Here is a 21,938-nt window from a genome sequence, read left to right as displayed (position 1 = left end):
ACTTCGTTATGGCCCTTTTCTCTGACGTCTTGGACTCAAACGATTTACCAGATGTTCTTGTGGCCGTCTACCCCTTATCGGTTTCGGGCTCAAGTGACTTAACAAATGTCCTTTTTGGTCATTAACCCCCCTTTTACTCGATTGTTTAGACCCGACACTTGTTCGCGAGCACCTTGACAAAGCTCCCTCTCTCTCGGTTGACATTCTCCTTCATCGTTTATCATCGCGTCGAGTTTGTTTTCAAACACGTATATTATTTCCTTCCTGTCTGGTCTGTATCACCAACACAAGCTCTTGTTCCGATTTAACCTCCGAAATTTCCCGACTTCGGAACTTTATAATTAATCGTAATTTTGACTCGATTTTAGAGTCTTACAAAATTTTCTAAGTTCCTTATCCTAGAAACTCTCGCTAAAATCACGCGGAAAAGTATATCCGAAGAAACATCGAAAAAGGGTGTAGTTTTGGGGTGAGTGAGAGATTCTGGAATACAAAATATCCCAGAAATGGTCGACCGAAATTGGAATTATGCCAGAATCGGTCGCATTTTTGCCCCTGCTCGACGTCTTTCCGTCAAAAAGGTGACAGACTGGAATAAAACGGTTACTTTTACAAAATTATCCCAGAGTCTGTCAACCCTATACTACTCCCGTCGTTGATCGGTCGGGCTGTCGACTTTCTTTAACATAGGAAGTGTAGGAAGTTGACTATCGGTGGCCGGCTCTGCCGTGTAGCTTGCTCGGTAACCGGACGCAAAAATGAGTTCAAAATTTTGTTCGTAAACCGAATTGTTCGAAAAGCGAGGTTTGACTGTATTATTATTATTATTTTAATAAAATTGCTGTTTGGCCTAATCAGAATAAAGCTGTAATAACTTATTTTTATCGCTTATAGGAGTTTGAAGTACAATTTATAATTCTGTTGATACAAAATAATACATAATTATATCTTTATTCGAAAAGTTGATATGGATTTCTTAAATTTCATTGGTCTAATTATTATGTGGTTTTGTTTAATTTGTGTTTGGCTAACACCAAAATCATTTTATGCCGTTAGTTTCTAGCGCTTACAATCTGAACAACGATAAAGTTTAAACAAATAAAAGTCAGAGATCTGAGATTGGAAAATCCCGGATANATCCCTGACAGAAAAAAAACTAAAAACAGGTTTGAATTCAGTGCCCGAAGTACAACTAGGAACACAATGTATTTTTTCAGAAATAGAAAAAAAGTTTTTTTTGCAGAACAGTGTAATCGAAAATCCGGATAATAGAGGTCCGGATAATCGAGGTTCTACTGTAATACATAATTATATCTTTATTCGAAAATTTGATATGGATTTCTTAAATTTCATTGGTCTAATTATTATGTGGTTTTGTTTAATTTGTGTTTGGCTAACACCAAAATCATTTTATGCCGTTAGTTTCTAGCGCTTACAATCTGAACAACGATGAAGTTTAAACAAATAAAAGTCAGAGATCTGAGATTGGAAAATCCTGGATAAACCCCAATGCGGATGACCAAGGAGTAAGCTTCAAAAGGGGTGAACAAAATTGTGCCTTCCCCACACATACTAACATCCATACATACAGAAAAAACCTTGAATTTTTTTTTTTTGTTTTTTGCATTTCTCAACATTTTAATGTGCCCTTAATCCAGCGGTTCTCAACCTGTGGGTCGAAACCCCTTTGGGGATCGAACGACTTTTTCACAGGGGTCTCCTAAGACCATCGGAAAACACATACTTCCGATGGTGTTACGAACAGAGACACCGCTCCTTGGATGTGATCCGGATTTCAACGTTTGGTACTAAATGAGTCACCAGAAGTCATCGGAACTCACTGTATGATTCATCGGCAAATAGCAACGAAGACGCTGCCACAAGAAGTAATGAAAAGCATCATACGTTCTGTCAATTTTGTACAGGCGAGTACTTTAAACAGTCCACTGTTTTCGCAACTGTGCAACGAGTTGGATGCGCCGAATAATGCTCTGCTATTTCACACTGAAGTAAGATGGTTGTCGAGAGGAATAGTTTTAAAACGTGTTTTTGAGCTTCGTGATGAACTCAAAACATTTTTAAATCAGAAAGCAAGACAGAAGTTCGAAGCGCTTTTCAGCGATAAGAGTGAACTGCAGAAAACAGCTTACTTGGTTGGCATCTTTACCATCTTGAATGAGTTAAATTTACCACTGCAAGGACTAAATGCAACATGTCTCGAATTGTCTGAAAAGATCCGATCATTCCAAATGAGAAACTTCAACTTTGGGGAAAAAAAATTGGATGAAAATAAAATTTACATGTTATCTACCTTATCTGCTTTCTTTGAGGAACATGGCATTAAACCACACAAAAGGATTACGATGATAATTTCTGTGAAAGAACACTTGCACATGCTTACAGGTGAAATTTCATCGTACTTTCCAAATCTATCTGACACCTTATTTGCACTTGCCAGACGGCCATTTACGGTCAAAATTGAAGATGTTCCTGAGACAGACAAGAGGAGTTCATTGAACTTATTAACAGCGATGCTGTGAGAACTGATTTCTCTACAATGCTAGTTACAAAATTCTGGATCAAGTGTTTGCAGTCATATCCTGTTTTGTCTGAGACTGTGTTGCGCCTTCTTCTTCCATTTCCAACAATGTCTTTATGAAACAGGATTTTCCAGCTTGTTGGTTATCGAGTCTAAATACAGAAGTAGACTTGTTGTGGAAGATGATCTGCGTTGTGCTCTTGCAAAGACTGGCCCGAGAATTTCTGATCTGGTGAGAAAGAAGCAATCTCAATCTTCGCATTGGCCTTGGCTTTTACGCATACTGTCGCAAAATGTAGCAACGTACTTTACTGTTGTTATATTAAGACTATCGCCCATGCTACACCATGCTTCAAGACAAAATTTCATTTATTTGTAAATAGAAATAAATATTTCAAAATATATAATTACATATTGTTTTTGTGATTAATCACTATGCTTTAATGATGTTCAATTTGTAACAATGAAAATACATCCTGCATATCAGATATTTACATTACGATTCATAACAGTAGCAAAATTACACTTATGAAGTAGCAACGAAAATACTGTAATTTTATGGTTGGGGGTCACCATAACATGAGGAACTGTATTAAAGGGTGGCGGCATTAGGAAGGTTGAGAACCACTGCCATAATCCAATAATGGAAAAATCTTGTATGATGATCGGTCAAAAAAATTGACCGATCGCCATATTTTCCCTCTGTTACGTATAACAGCCGGAAAAGTAAAAATGGCCGAGGTGATTAAAGTAGGAGTCTGCGTTTGGGAATACTGTATTAATTCGAGTCAAAAACCTCAAGAATTTTTTATAGACGGTTTGTCCGGACATATCGGCCCCATCCTTCACAATCCGGTCGTCATCATCGTGAGCTTGGCCAAAAAAACCCACGACAGGCCTCGATAAAAGGCTCTATAGTATTCTTACTAATACCCATAGGACGGCCGGATAGCCGAGCGTTACGGTGGCAGCCGAGCGTTTACGATGGCAGCCTACTGTTCTGAGAGACCCAGGATCGAATCCAGGTCGTGGTTTAAAAATCCCCAGGAATTTTTTGGGGGTGCTCCGATCGAATAAGTTGGCCCTCATCCCTCACCCCCTGGCCGCCCCATTGTGGACCTGGCCGAACCCATAATGGGCTTGCTTAATTAAAGAGTCCCTCTTAGTGCCCACAGGGCGGAAAGAGTTTAAAAAATATCCATAGACCATAAAGAGTTTTTAAAAAATGTATTCAATATGCGCTTTTTATCAGTTTAGACTATCTATGACTCATCTATAATGTAACAACAGTTTACGATCTCTTTTCAATTTCTCCAATATAGTTTTTTTGACAAAATGAGGAATTTTCATATTATTAATTTCAATTTGTTAGAACTATAAGTTGTATAAGTATTTATTATAAGTATTTTTTTATTTTAAAAATAAAATAAAAATACTTAAAATAAAAAAAATACTTATAATAAATACTTATACAAGCCATTATATTAGAAATTTTAAATTTATTTATTATTCTGTTCTTAAAATACTTTTAGATGCACAATGATTTTATTCGAACACGGAGAATTATTAGTCAAATTACGTTTCATTAGAGTATTAATATATTAATATTGACTGGCAGCACTGAATTTTGGACTGAGATGGGGTATTTTTAGAGCGAAGTTTAAGGGAATTCTCGAGGCGAGGAAGGTATGACTCACTTTTAATTTTGTTTCTGTCGTATTGTCTGTAGATAGAATTTAAAAAGTAGTAAATATGCCACATCGTTACAAATGAAAACATTTTATTAAGAACGGGCAAGACGAATATTATAAGGAAAATGAACTCTATCCGCTTAATGATTTGGCACTCATGCATGGGGGTACGTAAGTTTGAAAGGTTCGTCTACATTGTAGACGAACCTTTCAAACTTCAACCTTTCAAGAAAGTTATTGTGTGTGGCAAGAAACAGACCTTGTAGACTCTACAAGGTCTGTTTCTTGTCACACACAATAACAGAAATTATTCAGTGGGCGATGACAATGGTCTTAAAAACTCAACGCATTTGTGAAAATGGTCGTCTGGATGTGAATGCAAGAGAGAAATAAAGCATACTGCTCAGTTTGGCATTGTACTGTAGGGCTTGTAAAAAATTTCTATTGCAAAGATTCATTTTTCACCAATAGTCGTTTGCCAGTATTTGGTTGGCATATCCATAGGCCTTTGAACTTGACGAGCGGGACTTCCTTGTGAGAGAGCTTCGAATTGATTCTTCTCATACAATTAAAGAGTGGAAACAATTCTGTGGAAATGTGTTACAAATGGTTTGTACCAAATCATATTGTCGTCAGAGAGCCCGGTTATGTGGTTGAGGATGACGAAAGTCGTTTTGTTCATTGAAAGTATAATCTTGTTAGAGAACAGTGGGTTTTCGGAGGGTATGAAAGAAAGCTTCGTGATCTCGGTCAATCGATGAGATTCTACAACTTTGTTGCCTATCTTATAGCAGTTCATTTTATCTGACACGACTGAAGTTTGATCTGTGGGCTGTATATGACACGGTTGGAAATGTAGGGTACCAACAGCTTACTGTTAACCATTCAGTTGACCTTGTTGACCCTGTTGCCTATGAGACTGTGGATTGTATCAAATGTATTTGTCAAAAGTTTGGAGAAAAATAAACTTCATTCACTCTTCCTGTCATCTTGCAGAATTTTTATGGCTTTGATGGTTTAAAAGAAACGCATCTCAAAGTTTTGTTTCTCGGGTGTGTCGAGTTTTATCCTGACACAACAAATTAGTTTACTCTATTATTTGTTTCATTTTTGTCTCATATTGAAAATGATATGGTGTTTTGAAATATGAATTTCAATCATATTTCAAAATATTTTATGTAATTCCTGAACTCTAATTTGTACAGTATTTGTTAATCATTATGTAATATCTTTCTTTTTTTTGTTTTAATGTTTGTGTGTATGTAAAACATGTTTGGTTTTTATATGATGTAAGGAATTTTATTTTTAACTTGTATTTGTTTTTTATTTTTGTTTTTACTTGTACATTGTTGTCGGGATATTTATTAAATTTGGGGTGGAAAGCTACCAAATGGCATTTTTTAACTGAAATAAATAAATATTGTGTTTTGTTGTTCAATCATTTGAATTGTACTTTTTTCAATAATTAAGACTATACAAAACAAAGTTTTCTTAAATACTTAAATGATTAAAGACACTTGTTTATCACAATAATTGATAATGTATTTAAATGCATATATCTTAGTGAATTCACAAAAAATATTTATCTACCTTATAAAATTGTATTATTTATTATCTATTAAACAAACACAATTTACTGATGCACTTGTACTGACACTCAATATTTACATATGGATCAAGCTTAAAGTTCTAAACTTCATTTAATCTATTTTTCATTCATTACTTTGAGGTAGATCTTTTACTATTCATCAATGTTCTAATATAACTTATTTCAATTGGCGTTTTTGTAATATTCAGTGATTGATGTAAACGGATATTTTTATTATTTTCAGACTAAATATATTTTAATTGTAACATACAGTTCAAGAAAACATATTAGCAATAACTGTAATGTAAGGCAAAAAAAACTAAGGAATAGGATTAGGAGTTACAAATCTTTTTCATATGTCAACAACTCTTTTTTGAGAAAAATTTTCTCTATTGACCACCTTTATTATACATAGAAGGGAGGAATGATGGAAATTTTTTTAAAAATATTTGTATAACTTCCTTCTCTAAGAATAACTTTTTTAGTACTCACCTAACTGAAACAAACCTTAGTGTGCCCTTCATTTGTTTATTGCACAAAAACATTTTGAAACAAAATTTAAAAAAAAATAAATATATATATATATAAATGGTTTGCTGTATATTAGTTAATATGACGATTTTAGTCTCTGTAATCCAAAATTATTCTTGGTAGACAAATCTCACAGCAATCTTATTGGCAAATTAAATTTATTTTGTAAAGACTACATCATGTAGTCATCATGTAGTCTTTATCTACATTTGATGTAGTCTTTACAAAATAAATTTAATTTGCCAATAAGATTGCTGTGAGATTTGTCTACCAAGAATAATTTTGGATTACAGAGACTAAAATCGTCATATTAAATCAAAATTTTAAAATAGAAAATAAATTATAAAGCAATTTATAATTGAATTTTGTAACTTGTATTGTGTGAGAGCCCTGACGAAAAATTTTAGTTCAAAATTTTTTGAAAAAAGAGAAATCAAGGAGGATGATTAAAACTTTTCCCACGGACTTGTTTCCTTGTTCTTGTTCCTGACGATTGAAATTCAACAATTGGACTGTTGTATGATGATTCCTAGTGAAGTCATGAGGAAAAAACCACAAGAGACCCCTGAATACAAAAAAGGAAGGAGTTTGCCATTATAGAGTGTTCGCTTTTAGCTGGTGTTCACGCTGTTCCAGTTCAGATACTGCTTAAGCCATCACGATCCTCTACCCTTCTCAAGACATCCAAAGACTTTTATCCTTCTTGAGTCATCAAAGCTTCTACCGAACCACCTGGCAGACCAACAGCATATCAATCTGCTGATTCTATGATTCCCTGAGGAACCAACTTCTTATACTACATTTGCACACAATCTATGTCTCACTTTGATCTTGATTTATCTACAATCTGGATTGTAACTGTCGCCAGACGAACATCAAGCTGTTTGCACAGGCAGTCCACTTGAGAAGAACCTGGCTGTTACATGCGATGATAAGATTGACATAACTACACGGTTAGTCACGAACACCAACAAACGAAATGGAAGTTTTGGTTAGAAATAAATACTTTTTCTTGCCATATATCTAATAATAGACAGATGTCATTGTCTCTCCAGCTGTCTTTTTTATTTCTCTGTTGATTGCCCGACACATGTTCCGCAGCCATCTTGTATTTTCTCGTGTGCATGGGAATGTGGGATCTCTCTTATGACTGGATCTAGTTTCAAGAACTCTCTTGAGTCAATCACGATTGAACCTCGTTTCAGTTGAGATTGAAATGGTCAAGAGAGGTTGCACCATGCCATGGTCACCGACCTTGGCCACAATCTTGATTAAAATACTCAGTGGAAACAGGATATAATGCATTTACCAATGCATGACCACTCATGAACTCTCTCTCTCTCTCTCTGACCAGGACCTGTGATATTAATGATGAAGGATAATTTCCTATAATTGGTATTTAGAATTAGCACTAGCTAAGTGTCTTAACCCATTACTGTATCTCTTTGCTATATAAATAAATGGGTATTGTGAATTGTTAAATTCATAGTATCATACACTTCTTCCAGTTGTCTGTCAGGCCATCTCCATCCTGAATCTGAGTGCCTAGAAATGTGACTGATCGCATGCAAAAATGAAATTTTCACTCATCAAGGTTTCTGTGTCTGTCCTTAAAGACACAGTGGTGTCACTCCTGACAAACTAGTCATCACAAACACGGTATCGACTCTTCGGTCCCATGGTGCCAAAGCATAGGGGGCACTCCAGCATTGTCACAATTGTGTGTACTTATAGTGTATTGTATAGTGTTGCTCATTTTGTCCCCCTTTTGCCCTTTCAAATTTTTATCAACCCTGTTGGGAGCTGTTGGATCTATTATCATTTGTAGTATAAAACAGATGTTAAAAACATAATCAAGAGGGGCTGGAGATTTTGCTCAGAGTCCAGTGAAATACAACTGATATATTTGATATAAGTTGTACTTCTGTTATTTGTTTCAACCATTAAAGTATGAATCACAATTTATCATTTTAACTTTTTTTTAAAGCAATTTACAGTGGTACCTCAGGATACGAACATCCCAGCATTTTTTCAGGATATGACATGAAATTACAACATATTTTTGCTCCACGATACGAACAAAAACTCACCATATGACATTACATTAGTTTGCAGCACCATTTTGTATTCACTTCTGTTCATTGGTCTCAGTCTGCGTGTTTGCTTCTTTTTGGAAGGATCTTGCTCGATAAAAGAAATCTTGAGGAAATCAATAAAATCTTTTCAATAAAATCAGAAAGGACTGATTTTATTGAAAAGAAACATCCCGAAAAGGTTCACACTGGCCATATTGTTGGTCAGAGTAATGACATTTGCCTAAGTCATTTTAGAAACATTTTAAAAAGTAGGCAAAACCAAACCTCTTTGGATAGATATTTTACCAAGCGACCTCTATTCAGTGAAAGTGCTGGTGGAAGTGAAGGAAAGAAAGCAAAAAGCAGTGAATAAAAATTTTTAAAAAATATATAAAACAACAATAATTTTTTTATCTTTTTTAAGTTATTTTTAAGTTATTGTTACATTATGTTATATAAGTTAAGTTTTAGTATCATTTTCCTTCTCCCTCTCTTCCGCCACCAGTTTACACCTCCACCGTCGTCTATCCTCAAAGGTAAAGTGCAAATAAAACTACATTTTTTTTAATCAATTATTATTCTATTATGGTTATTTATACATTTACAACTACAAAATGCATTTTTCAGTGTTTTCCTTACTATAGTTTTTTTTTTTAATGTACTACTTAGCTTTAATTTGAATGTGTTTTTTGTGTTGGAACAAATTATTTGGTTTTACATGTAATCGTATGGGGAAAAATGGTTCACCTTACAACATTTTCATGATACGATCTCAGTTTCGGAACGGATTAATTTCGTATCCTGAGGTACCACTGTATAATTTGCTTATTTTTATTTTGTTGTATTAATAGACAATCTATTATTGAATTTATTTGTAGAATATGATCAATTCTTTTACAATAAAGTTTGTAAATTGTCTCTAGTCTGCTAATATGACAGCCTTTAAATTTATTGAGTTTACCATTTGCATAAACAAATAAGAGGCTTGTATTAGATTTCAACTGAATGAATTATTACAATGCAATAATGAACACTAGTAATTAAATGTTGCAAATGTTATTTAGTTGTTGAAAGATTTTTGCAATAAATGACTATAATGTTTACTAAAGTAATATATTATTGTGATTTAATTGTTTATCTTAAATGATCTATGGATGACTTTTTCCTATTGGAGATGAGTCTGAATGATTTTCAGATGAAGAGGGTGAAAGTCTTCAACATTGAACAAATGTTTTTATACAATATTAACTTAGTGTTAAAAAAAATACAATGTTAATATATTATATAGTATAAAATACTGTTTTAATGTTTGATATACAGTAGAAGATTGTTAATCCCACATTTATAGGACCTAGTGATGCTGGATTATTAGACATTTTTATTTTTTCAAACTAGAATAAGTTATATACAGTCAGACTGAACGCACAGACATTGCCATACATTTTGTGACAGTGCACATTGCTGTAAGCTTATGATTTGTTTATCCCTGCTCTTGATACAGTGCATGATTATACTGTGTTAAGATTGACCAAAAAACATTAATGAACATGTCATTGCATAAAAGCAACATTCATAATGATTTAATTGCATATAACAATCATTTTTCAAACATGTACTATTTACATAATAATCACATTTTGGATGTGAGGAGGATTAAAAAGTAGGATATAAATGGCTAATGTAAAACCTGTAGTGTGCGATTGTTAAAAATATTTGGAAGTCAAGATGGAAGAAATAATTGAAAGATAGGAAACAGAAAGGCAGTTTAAGAAGCTTGATAGAATCTAGTGGTGTACTGAGTCTCAAAAAGAAATTAAAATATGTATAATAGGTGCACGAAAATCATTATGCAGAATATTATGCATGGAAAAAATTAAAGAAATGATTAATATAGAAGAATTTATTATTGATGAAGTGAAATGAAGATAATTGATATGGTCATATGAGAAGAATTACAAAATGCAAGTTGTAAAGGATAGCTGTGGAATCGAAATTACAAAAATTAAGAGAGAAGGGTAAGAGGAAGACCTGAGAAAAAAGTATTGAAAAATGGTGGAGAAAGATTAAGGAAGGAATATATAAGAACAGAATAGTGAAAAAACTGTTTTGTAACAGATCTCTTAGGATCTGTTACAAAACAGTAGGATTTTTTCTGGGTATGGCATGGAAATTGAAGTGGATTGTTGGATCTAAAACCTCTGAGCTAGAGAGAGATTGATGAAATATTTGTAAAATTGTTGGGCTGCAATTTGAAAAAATTGTAGACCTATAAATTCCCACTGTCTGTCCTTCCTTAATCTCAAAAATGGAATTAGATAGATAAAAGCCGAGACCAGATATGGAAAGCTTGGGCTTGAGACCAGATTAACTGATTTGCCTGAATGGAGTTAGATGATCTGCATGACTCCATTGCTAACAGGAAAAGTATGATGTACAAGGGCAATACAGTACTAATTTGAGGTAAAGAGCATATATTTTAAATTAAATAAATTAAAAATATTAAAAATTGCAGCCTAGCATTGTGACAGTCACAAAAATATTTGCTCATTCTGATTGTGTTATAAGTTCAGACAAAGTGAAAGAACATCATTATAGTATTGTTAAACTTTTACAACTAAGAAGAGACATCATATTTTAAATTCTGTTTCTCTTACTGTTCAGTTTCTGTTACAAAGTATTTGTAATAATTCTGAATTTGTTTTCTTCACTTTATTAGTAAAAGTTTCTGGGAAAACACTGATATACATATACTTATTTCAGATATTCTGAATTAATTATGATTTTTAAATTGAAATGAAAGTATGATTATCTCTAGTCTGAATAAAATCAATAATTTAATCAAAAAGTAGCAGATTTCAAAATATCTGACAAAATTAGGTTTATATATAAATTAATGAGTTCATAACTAAAAATTCATGGTCATAAAAAAAATCATTTAAGACTGAATAGATGGAATACTAAAATAATAATTGGCAAAATTTAGTATTCAATTGTTTTAGCTAAACAGATCAAATACTGAATAGCAACTGAATTTTTATCTTTATTAATTATATTAATGTTCATTGTGTTTCTAGATATCTTCAGCATCCTTGCAAAATATTCTGATGTAATAGGGTAGGATTGAAGACAAAATTATAGTTTTACTTAATGTGACTTTCTTATTTTAATCAAAATTATTATATTCAGAAGTTTTTTCATGACGACTAGAACTAACTGAAAATTTTCTTGGGACAAACAAGAAAACAAATTTAGAATTATTGAAAATAATAATTTTAATATAATTGTATTCTCTTCTATAAATAGTTACACAACATATCAAAAAACCAGTAGTCATAAATTCTTTACTTAAATGTTTTTCATCCATATACAACAGATATTCTCAGGTTTCGTTATAAGAATATAGAAATATAACATTAAGATGAAAGTTGGAACAATGTTTAAATTTAAAAAATAAATTAGAAGCACAATCACATATGCTTGACCATTAGAATATTACAGTTGCTGCTGGTTAGGATTTTCAAATAATGCTTTCCATGTGGAAGAGACAGAGTCCTTTTAGTCATTTAGACAGTCCTCTAATAGTCATGTGCATATGTTATTGCACTTCAAATTGATTTTTTAAATTAAAACATTTGTTTCAGCTTTCATCTTAATGTTCTATTTCTGTATTTTTATAATCTAACCTGATGATTTCAATTGTATTTGGATGAAAACATTTAAGTAAAAGTACCATTAAAGGATGACAGATTTGACAAGGATTTAATTTACATAGGAACCACAAATAATTCTCAAAAGCAGGGTTAAAGAACACAGATGTCATATTGAGAGAGAGAAACGAACAACATATATGCCTCAGAACCAGGAATTGAAGCTAAATTAGAGCAAGCAGCATTGATTGAAAAGTGTTTTAGTAGAGAAGAAATCAAATTTTTAGAGATGTTTAAAACAGCCTTGAAGAGAGTGCATTGATATATGATATGCAGATTCGTTACTGTGTGCTTGGAAAGCTTTTTATGATAACTCTGTTATCATAAAAAGCTTTATAATAACTCAGTTAAACTATGGGGTATTAATACAAAATTATATATAATACGTTAGTTGTAAAGTTTAATTTTGTAAATTTAAAATTCATAAATTTCAAAAATAATTGGAATTTGAATTCAGTTTGAATGTGGAATACTATAGAACAAACATTGTAATTGGAACACGTGTAACTGACTTAAAGCAGGGCAGTGAAGCTATTAAGAAACAGTTGTCATTTTTAAATAGTGCTGGAATAAAACAATGGCAGCTGATGTTATTAATATTTAATTAAGTAAAAGTTTGATTTTGCTTTTTTTTTTTTATGTTGCATAACTCTACTTATAATTTTAACCAATATTTTTGCATCTGACTTTGTGTTATATTCTCTTTTTTATGGCTAATTGTGTACTTATAAGCTTTTTTAAATTGCTTTTTATATATAAATATTAATAGAATTTTGTTATTTTTTTTATAAAGTGATATGAAGAAACTGAAAGCTTGAAACTCTAAAGATGAAGATTGGTAAGAGTTATTTATGTTAGCTACAAATGATGTTATAATAACTAAATAATTTAATATATTAGATACAATGTTTGTATATTGCTAGCTCTACACCAGTGTTTCTCAACCTCTAACGAATTATTGCTCCCTTCAACATAGTATCCCCCCCTTCAATAAAACTGTTACGTAGTATTGCCCCCTTCACTTCAAAACTCCGATGCCAAGGGCCAAGGCTAATGCCAAATTCCTACTGCATTGAATAGACTAGTGACTAGTATAATGTTATTTGTTTAATTATTGTACGGTATAAAGAATAAAATGTCTAATTATTCTTAATATATTGTTTTACTATATCACCCAGAAAATTTTTAGCCCCCCAAAATATAAATTGTTACTAATTGCCCCCTCAACATGGAAAAACGCCCACATGGGGCAATATTGCACCATTGAGAAACACTGCTCTACACAAACCACTTTTTATTTTGATGGCAACTATATTTGAATTGAGTTTTCTTAGAACATGTTAAATTTTAAAGGTTAAATGATTAGCTAATCATTAAATTTATAACTTTATCAATTCACTTATATTCAAGAAAATAAATTACTTCTCTGCTACAGCCTATTTTGAAATTGATATATTTCATTTATTCTCTCATCTGATTAACATAGTCTTATTAAAAAATTTAAGCAAATTTATTTTTTTTTGCTCAAGTGATTTTCAGATTAATTTGGTTATATTTTTTGAAGTTGTTATTCTTCAGTCAGTCTTCAGCTTCATGTTAACTGTTAAAATTTAAAGGATTGTTCTAAGAAAAAGTGAATTTAATTGTAGAAGATTCCACTTGTGAAAATTGCATTATTTTTGTTTTTTGTCATTTTCATTGATAAATTGGTAATTTTTTATAAAAATGTAATGATGAGCAAAAGCAATTCTTACTTATCATTAAGTAAACATAATACACTGCTGGTCAAGTAAAATTAACACCTGCAATATCTAGAGGCCTACATGATGTTTGCATTTTACTTGGCCAGCAATATATACAGTATTACATTTTGCAGTTTAGTTTAGTTAATTTTAAGCTGGGCCATAGCATCAGTAGTACTTGATTTTCTTGAATTGAAATTCAAAAAGTATAATAAAATTATATCTTGAATATGACGATGACAAAATTTACTTGATAATGTTATCAATGGTGTATGACATTTTCCATTTCAAGTTAAATATACCAATTTCTCTATGAGGTGCATGCTCATGTTTTAAAGATTAACCAAACTGGATGTAGTTGGGATTATATTGCTGTAATAGCAAGAACTTATAAGTTTATATTTCAGATTCAGGATAACAGGATAAATATGTTAAGAGATGGTAATCTATGAAAATGTGATGATAAAAACTTTAATATGATTAATATGAACTTTAATAAATAGTCAATAAGTTGCCAAGTGTTGATATATGTCACCTTAGTGTGTCTGCAAAGAAAAAAACTTTAATAGTTGAATAAAGTAACATAAGTAAAATTTAATTACTTCATATTTCCTCCCATTGTTTTTGATGGGGCTCATTAAGTTTTCATTAAAAATTTTTGGAATGTTTTTTTATTGAAGAATTGACAGGTTTGAATTATATGCCCATAAAAAATGACACATTAAAATTTATAATGTATTGTATAATCTATTCATTTTATTGTATATTAGGGAATAAAATTTTGATTTAAAGCAGTACTTTTNTTGTTTTTTGTCATTTTCATTGATAAATTGGTAATTTTTTATAAAAATGTAATGATGAGCAAAAGCAATTCTTACTTATCATTAAGTAAACATAATACACTGCTGGTCAAGTAAAATTAACACCTGCAATATCTAGAGGCCTACATGATGTTTGCATTTTAGTTGGCCAGCAATATATACAGTATTACATTTTGCAGTTTAGTTTAGTTAATTTTAAGCTGGGCCATAGCATCAGTAGTACTTGATTTTCTTGAATTGAAATTCAAAAAGTATAATAAAATTATATCTTGAATATGACGATGACAAAATTTACTTGATAATGTTATCAATGGTGTATGACATTTTCCATTTCAAGTTAAATATACCAATTTCTCTATGAGGTGCATGCTCATGTTTTAAAGATTAACCAAACTGGATGTAGTTGGGATTATATTGCTGTAATAGCAAGAACTTATAAGTTTATATTTCAGATTCAGGATAACAGGATAAATATGTTAAGAGATGGTAATCTATGAAAATGTGATGATAAAAACTTTAATATGATTAATATGAACTTTAATAAATAGTCAATAAGTTGCCAAGTGTTGATATATGTCACCTTAGTGTGTCTGCAAAGAAAAAAACTTTAATAGTTGAATAAAGTAACATAAGTAAAATTTAATTACTTCATATTTCCTCCCATTGTTTTTGATGGGGCTCATTAAGTTTTCATTAAAAATTTTTGGAATGTTTTTTTATTGAAGAATTGACAGGTTTGAATTATATGCCCATAAAAAATGACACATTAAAATTTATAATGTATTGTATAATCTATTCATTTTATTGTATATTAGGGAATAAAATTTTGATTTAAAGCAGTACTTTTCAAACTTGGTGTTCACAGACCAGTTTCTTTTTACTTGTATTTCTCATAGACCAGTATCTTTGTGAAATTAAATTTAAAAAAAAATTATGAAATGGAGAAAACTAAGTTCAAATGAAATTTTTTTTCTTTTTAAGTTTTAGACTGAATTAGTAAGAAAAATATAACAACAATATTTGGTTTTAATCATTTTGAATAATCTCAAAGATCATATAAGTACTGTACTTCACTCTTTCTCAGAATAAGAATGGAGCCAATGTTAGTCTACATAAGCAAAGAAAAATAGTTTTATGTTTATTACAAAATAGAATATATATTTTAAAATTGTAAGATATGTTTAAACTGTTTGATAATCTACTTGAAATTTTCAAACTTTTCAAGAAATTTGAGGTTATATAAAAAAAAATGTCACATAACATCATATGATATGTTTGAATTTCCATTTTTATTTTACTACTGCTACGGTAATTTCATTGCTTGACTACACTAGTAGTGTGATACTGATACACATTCAGCACATCAGCTCCATTCTTATTTTAGAAATACACTGTGTTACAGGTTTTTTCTTTAAATACATTAGAAATATACAGAGTGTAGACACAAACATTGAACCAGATGTATCTCACTTTTACTACATAATAACTACTTGAATGCAATTGCACATATTACTGTAATTTGAAATTTTCTTTCTGCTTTTTGTATCAAACTATTTTATTCATTGATTATTGATGTTTATGAATAAACAAAAATTAACTTGAGGGATATTGCAGTAATTTTCTACATTTGTGAAATGATAGTCTTCAGAAGTGAGCAATGATCTGTAAATAAATCTAATTTTGATTTAACTTTTTTGATTAAAAATTTATATAAATTAAATACAAATATATATTATATAAAAATGTGGATCTTTTATGATTTATTTTATTCTAATCAAATATATTTTTCTGTATTTTTAGAATCTGTAGATATAGATCTTTCTTCCAAATCTATTAACATAGATATAAAGAAAAAGCCAAAAGATAAAAATGGATGGTTACGTGCTACTTTAGATGATATTTCAAAAGCATCAACTGCAAAACAGTTAACTGTTGGAGGATTATCTGGATGGTATATATTAAATTACTATAATATTCTTAAATATCTACTTGCAGTGAAATTCATGTATACTGTTTAAAAAGTTTTAATATTCAAAATAAAATATATACATATATATTTTTATTTATTGGATGCTCATGGCTTCCATCTCCCGCATTGATTAGTGAGCAGCTCACAAGTTTAGCCAGCATATTAACAATATCACTAATTCATATTTCACCTCTATGCCCTTATTTTCTACATTTTGTTAAATGTTTGTCTACGAGGACTAAGCTTATTAATAGGATGTATTGCACTGGTGTTTTTGGTTCTTGCAACAGAGGGGGGGAACTTATTCAGAGGAACAAACAATCTTTATTTTCACCTTGTATTATATCTGTACACGCTTTCTTTGTGTTTCAGACCTTCAGGTCCCTCCTCAGCAAGTTTACAAAAGCATGGTGAATTACTTCATTGTTAATTACTTCAATAGGTAAATAAATACAGATGAATTCCTATCACAATATTACAAAACAATTTCTCCATTTTAATTTCCTCAATATGTAAATAAATACACCAAAATATCTTTATCATGATACTACAATACAGAGCTATGCTTGCAGCAGCAAACGATAAAACGATAATTTTTTATTGTTTTAGGACACTGCTCTTTTCCTGATCAAATTTTGTTGAGAGGAGCTTACATCATCATTTTTGGTTTCTAACAACTACTGTGAGAACTGAAGATGTGCAGAGGAGTCCAGATTATGCTGTCAATCCTTCCTTTGGAGTTTGTTGTTATTCAGATATTGTCGGTCTTCTTTCAGGGCGAGAAAGACTGTGCCAAGACATTTAGTGCCTTTTGTGAGAAAAGACAGCATCCTTCAAGTCTAGTGAACAAACCTTGAAAGAACTTAACATTTTAACTATATTTAACCTATATATATTTATCCCTTTCTTCTTAGACGATAAGATTCAGAGCCTGTCTACATGCCATATATGAGGACATGATCAAGAGAACTGGTGGGCAGGGTCCTTTGGACTCCAGTCCCAATGATGAATAGGATCCTACAGTAACATCCTCCAGAGATTCACAGTTATTGTTGGAAGGAGGCTGTCCCCCAAGAAACTGTCAGGAGAGCCATCAGGAAATTGGCTGCTCTGAAAGGTTTCAGATGAGTGGATATGATCTTTTCTGTGGGACATCCAATCCCAGAAGATCTGGTGGAGGTAGGGACTGCTAGTAACCTCACAGCTTCCCAAGGAAACACCAGTTTCAGCTGATTTGGGCCTATAGAGAACTGGGATCAATGGGAGAGTACCATCTTGCCTCAATCATCCAAGATTTGGGAGGATGGGAAGGAGCTAGATCAATTTTTTCTTCAAACATAGGACTTAGGCCAGAGAACAGAAGGAGATGTGGTGGGGGTCTGGACCATTCACCAGAAGGTCCACGCAGACCTGCCATGGCATGTCTTTCTGCCCCAGATAAGCTGCTGTTGCAGCTAAATTGCAAAAAGAGGAGAGTAAGAAGATTAAAAACATGGAAAAAATTTTTGTAAATTTATTTGTATGTATATCATCATTTCTTTTTATAGAGATATAAAAAATCTTGTTTATGTTTTGTGCGTACTTGCTGAATGACTTATCTGACATTCATGAATATAAAAAATAATATAACAGGAAAGAAGGAAAAGATGGAGAATGGGTGTAAAGAATCTCCCTTTTCTGCTTGACATCAGTTAACATGGTGTGGCTGTAGAGGGCTAACCTGCATCAACCATTAGGTTCCAAAAAGGTGCTAATGCACATATCACCAGTATCTAGGTTAAAGGTACCACTAAATTTGCCAGTTACATTTAGTAACTCACAGGTTATCATTGGTATCAATGCTTGATCACTTATCAAGAGCAGATTCAGCTAAACAATTATTAGATAAAAAAATTTTATGTTGGTGCTAATGCTAATGCAAGTGAACTGGTACCGTAGAACTCCAGGGCATACAACCATAGCTCTGATGCTGAGGAGTATTCCAAATATTATTATGGTAGAGCTACCAACTTTAATGCACACATGCTAGATGTATAACTCTTCTTACTTTGACAGTCAGATTAGCTATTGAAAGAATGATTGAAGATTTAATCAAAGTGGAACTATTGAATGAATGGTAGATGATTTAATCAAAACATGAATTAACCTGATGATCATGGTGAACTACTTTTCATTAGGTTGCAGCTGTAAACAATATAGATGCAGTATATCAATATTATTGACATAATGCAAATAGATCCACGAAATAACAAAGAAGAAACAGTTGTTTTTAGCAGATATAGAAAGTACTTCCTTAAGTGTGGAAAGCACGTGACCTTCCAAAAAGTAGGTCAAGAGTAACCTCCCTTACAAACTGGAAGTAGTGTGTAAAAGTCTGGCAGTTGTGTTCAATTTAAACAGGTGAATCAGCTAATGCATTGCACTGCTGTTTGTGTTATAAAATAAGATTTCAAGTATTTTGGAAGGAAATGTGAATAAATACAACCATAAACGTTGTTTTGTTATTAGTAGTAGTATTATGGGACAAATGGAATGAAACTTATAAAATAAATATATGATGCTCAATCTGCGAATCATTTTTACATAGTGTAATTTTCCTTTTCATATATTATCAATCAAAATCAAGTGTGATCAATATAATTGCAGCAGCTCACGTTGTTAGATATAGCTGATTTGGATAAATACAAATTTATAGTTATGAACATGTATTAGAAAACACAAAACATCGTTTTGTAATTTAAAATTACTGTAATTCTTTAGGTTAAGAATAATCTGTTTTATATATTATCTCCTGTAACGCATCTCACTAACATAACACAACTATAAAAACATGATTTCCTCTTTGTTGTGTGGAATCTTCTTTATCTGGGTGAGTGTCAAGCAGACTGGCAACTTTGGAGCTACTAGTTAAAATGACACTTCCCTAATAAGTACCATTTTTAAAGAGGGGTGTCCTATGCAGTCTATACCTTACCCACTGATGCATATGAACTAACTAACCATCAAACTAGTACCAATATATCCCTCATGCAAAGTCAACAGAAACGAAGGAATTCGATGTTATAAAACTTATTTGTCATATTTCCTGTGTCACTATTTACACAAGAAAAAGGAAGTGACATTGATGTAAAACACTGTTAGCAAATAGCTGATCAAAATTGAAAATATAAATACTTCCTTGGAGGAAGGTGTATCTAGGGACCTTGTGGACACTGCCCGATCATCTCTAAAAGGGAAGAGAAATGCTATTTTCTGTAATTTTTCAGCAATCATTTGAGGAAGCATAAATAAACCTTTAACGGAGAGCAGGTCTGCATCAGGTTGAAAAGGAATGGCCATCACTTCTGTCAGCTGAATTTACAGCCCCTAGCAACAGGTCGGGAATTAGTCAGGATGAGAGAAGCAATGGATTGTGACAAATTTGAACTTGGAATTTGGGGACAAATTGCATAAAATCCCATTTTTCTCAAGGACATGGGGGTCCTTATTCTGATGAACAAAACCAGAAGGAATCCAACTTCTTTTTCTTACTAAAGGATCATAAGCATGGTCTTACCCTGCAAGAAGACCAACAGCATCTGAAGAATAATCATCTCTGAGGGAAAGACTGGTGGAGTAAAGCTGTCAGTCTTTCCTTCTGCTTGTCTTTAGTCCTCGCTGTAATGGACCGGACTTGGAGTTCAGACTTTATTTCCTTGCACCCTCAAATCACCTCAAAGTGATCGATGATTGTAAGTATACTTAGTTACCACAAATATGACTTTGTTTGTTAAATTGGTTAACTCTGTGTCTGCAACCACTATCCCCATGCAGTCCATCCTATCATGTCAGACATGCAGGAATAGCAAGCAACCCTATCTTTGACTGTAAGATAGGGGGAGTCTATACTGTGCAAAGGTGTCTGTAGATCACACTGTTGAGGAAATCTTACATTTGTATAATAAATTTAATACATTACTTGTGTATTTATTAAAATTTAATATTTCATTCCCTTTGAGTTTTTTTATATATACATATGTGAGAATATGGTTTAGGGTTAGGCCCTCTAGTCATCGAGTTGGTAAAACCCACTCATGAGGTCACTGGATCGCTTTAAATAGGAAGGCTAGTTGTTGAGTGGGGAGTGTGGTGGTAAGTCGATAGGGTGAATCGGTTCTGAGCAATAACTGATATCAACACCAGTTAAACAAAACAACAAATTTAACATAGAACACAAAGAGGTTAAATACATATGGAGAGGTTATGTGCTATAACTACTTAACAACTAACAAACCAAGACAGTTTACATATATCTCTAATTATTGTTCTAAGTTCAATATCTCAGGAAATCACTCAACAGTTCTGGATCCTATTTATACAATGTTGGCGAGACAGTTGTGGATCATGGAGGTTGCTTTTGAGAGCAATGGGAGATGGGAACCTGGAGACAGCGAAATGAGTTGGGTGATGGACAGAAGCTTGTTCTCTTGCTTCTGGGAGAGTGTCCGCCCAGTTGATTGGGTGCAACCCCTTTTTATGTGTGTTGCACATGGGAATTGACTCAGGTGACTTGTGATTTAATGCATTCCAAGTTCAAGTTGGGTCCTGGTTCAACAGATACGAGCTGTCAAGAATCGGATGATCTGTAAGAATTATTACTATTTTCTAGCCATTTTGATGACTCCTCTTACCTCGTAATTCCATCCGTTTGACAGTTTCCCATCATTAATTAATTAATAATCAACTGTCTTGACTAGGATTGTAACATAAGTCCAAACATCCTAGTGACTGTTGACTTAGACTGATATTTGATTGGTTTTTATCTATCAGAAAATTGCGAGAAAAAGAATATGTGGGTTTTTCCACCTCGTCCTCTTTTCACTGCTTGACTTTTCAGACACCCTTTTCCTGAATAGAATATTAGAATATTACTTTAAATATTCAATTAACATTGATCAAAACAACAATGGAAATGAAAAAGGGGTCGAAATCTCACACATATAATAAAACTCAAAGGCAAAAGGAAGAAATACACACATATATTATTATTATTATTATTATTATATATATGTGTTTCCTCAGTCTTAACATTATCATAATTTATGACATGATTCTGTCAGTTGAACATTTTTGACTTTCAAAATGATAATGAATGTGAAACTGATCACTCCCTGTTTCAATTAATAATTCAGTTATTAGAAACACGGTTGCAGCAAGAAATTAATGTATTATTCCATGTTCAGAAATACAATTGTGAACCAGAGGGGAGGTCAGAAGTCGCCTGCCTCTGTCACTA

The 21,938-nt window shown here is 32.2% G+C and overlaps 1 protein-coding gene across 3 annotated transcripts in view; it reads left to right on the top strand.

Annotated features, from left to right (window-relative positions):
• The window catches only part of LOC111629922 (FUN14 domain-containing protein 1-like), a 55,981-nt gene that overhangs the window by 4,367 nt on the left and 29,676 nt on the right, over positions 1–21,938 (top strand). For 2 of the 3 annotated variants that reach the window (XR_002757418.1, XM_023373873.1), the window contains exons 1-3: positions 4,072–4,225; positions 12,925–12,969; positions 16,495–16,645. Coding sequence is in view for 2 of the 3 variants with exons in the window: in XM_023373873.1 (XP_023229641.1) it covers positions 12,960–12,969; positions 16,495–16,645 (161 nt within the window). In the remaining variant the exon portion in view is untranslated. Of the gene's footprint in view, positions 1–4,071; positions 4,226–12,924; positions 12,970–16,494; positions 16,646–21,938 lie in introns of those variants that run through there. The other variant, XM_023373874.1, reaches the window with a different exon arrangement.

Source organism: Centruroides sculpturatus, unplaced genomic scaffold (assembly GCF_000671375.1).
Source record: "Centruroides sculpturatus isolate CEXI.00-Female unplaced genomic scaffold, Cexi_2.0 scaffold529, whole genome shotgun sequence".
NCBI lineage: Eukaryota > Metazoa > Arthropoda > Arachnida > Scorpiones > Buthidae > Centruroides > Centruroides sculpturatus.
The sequence above is the reverse complement of the archived record's forward strand: the minus strand, read 5'-3'. Positions and strand labels throughout refer to the sequence as shown.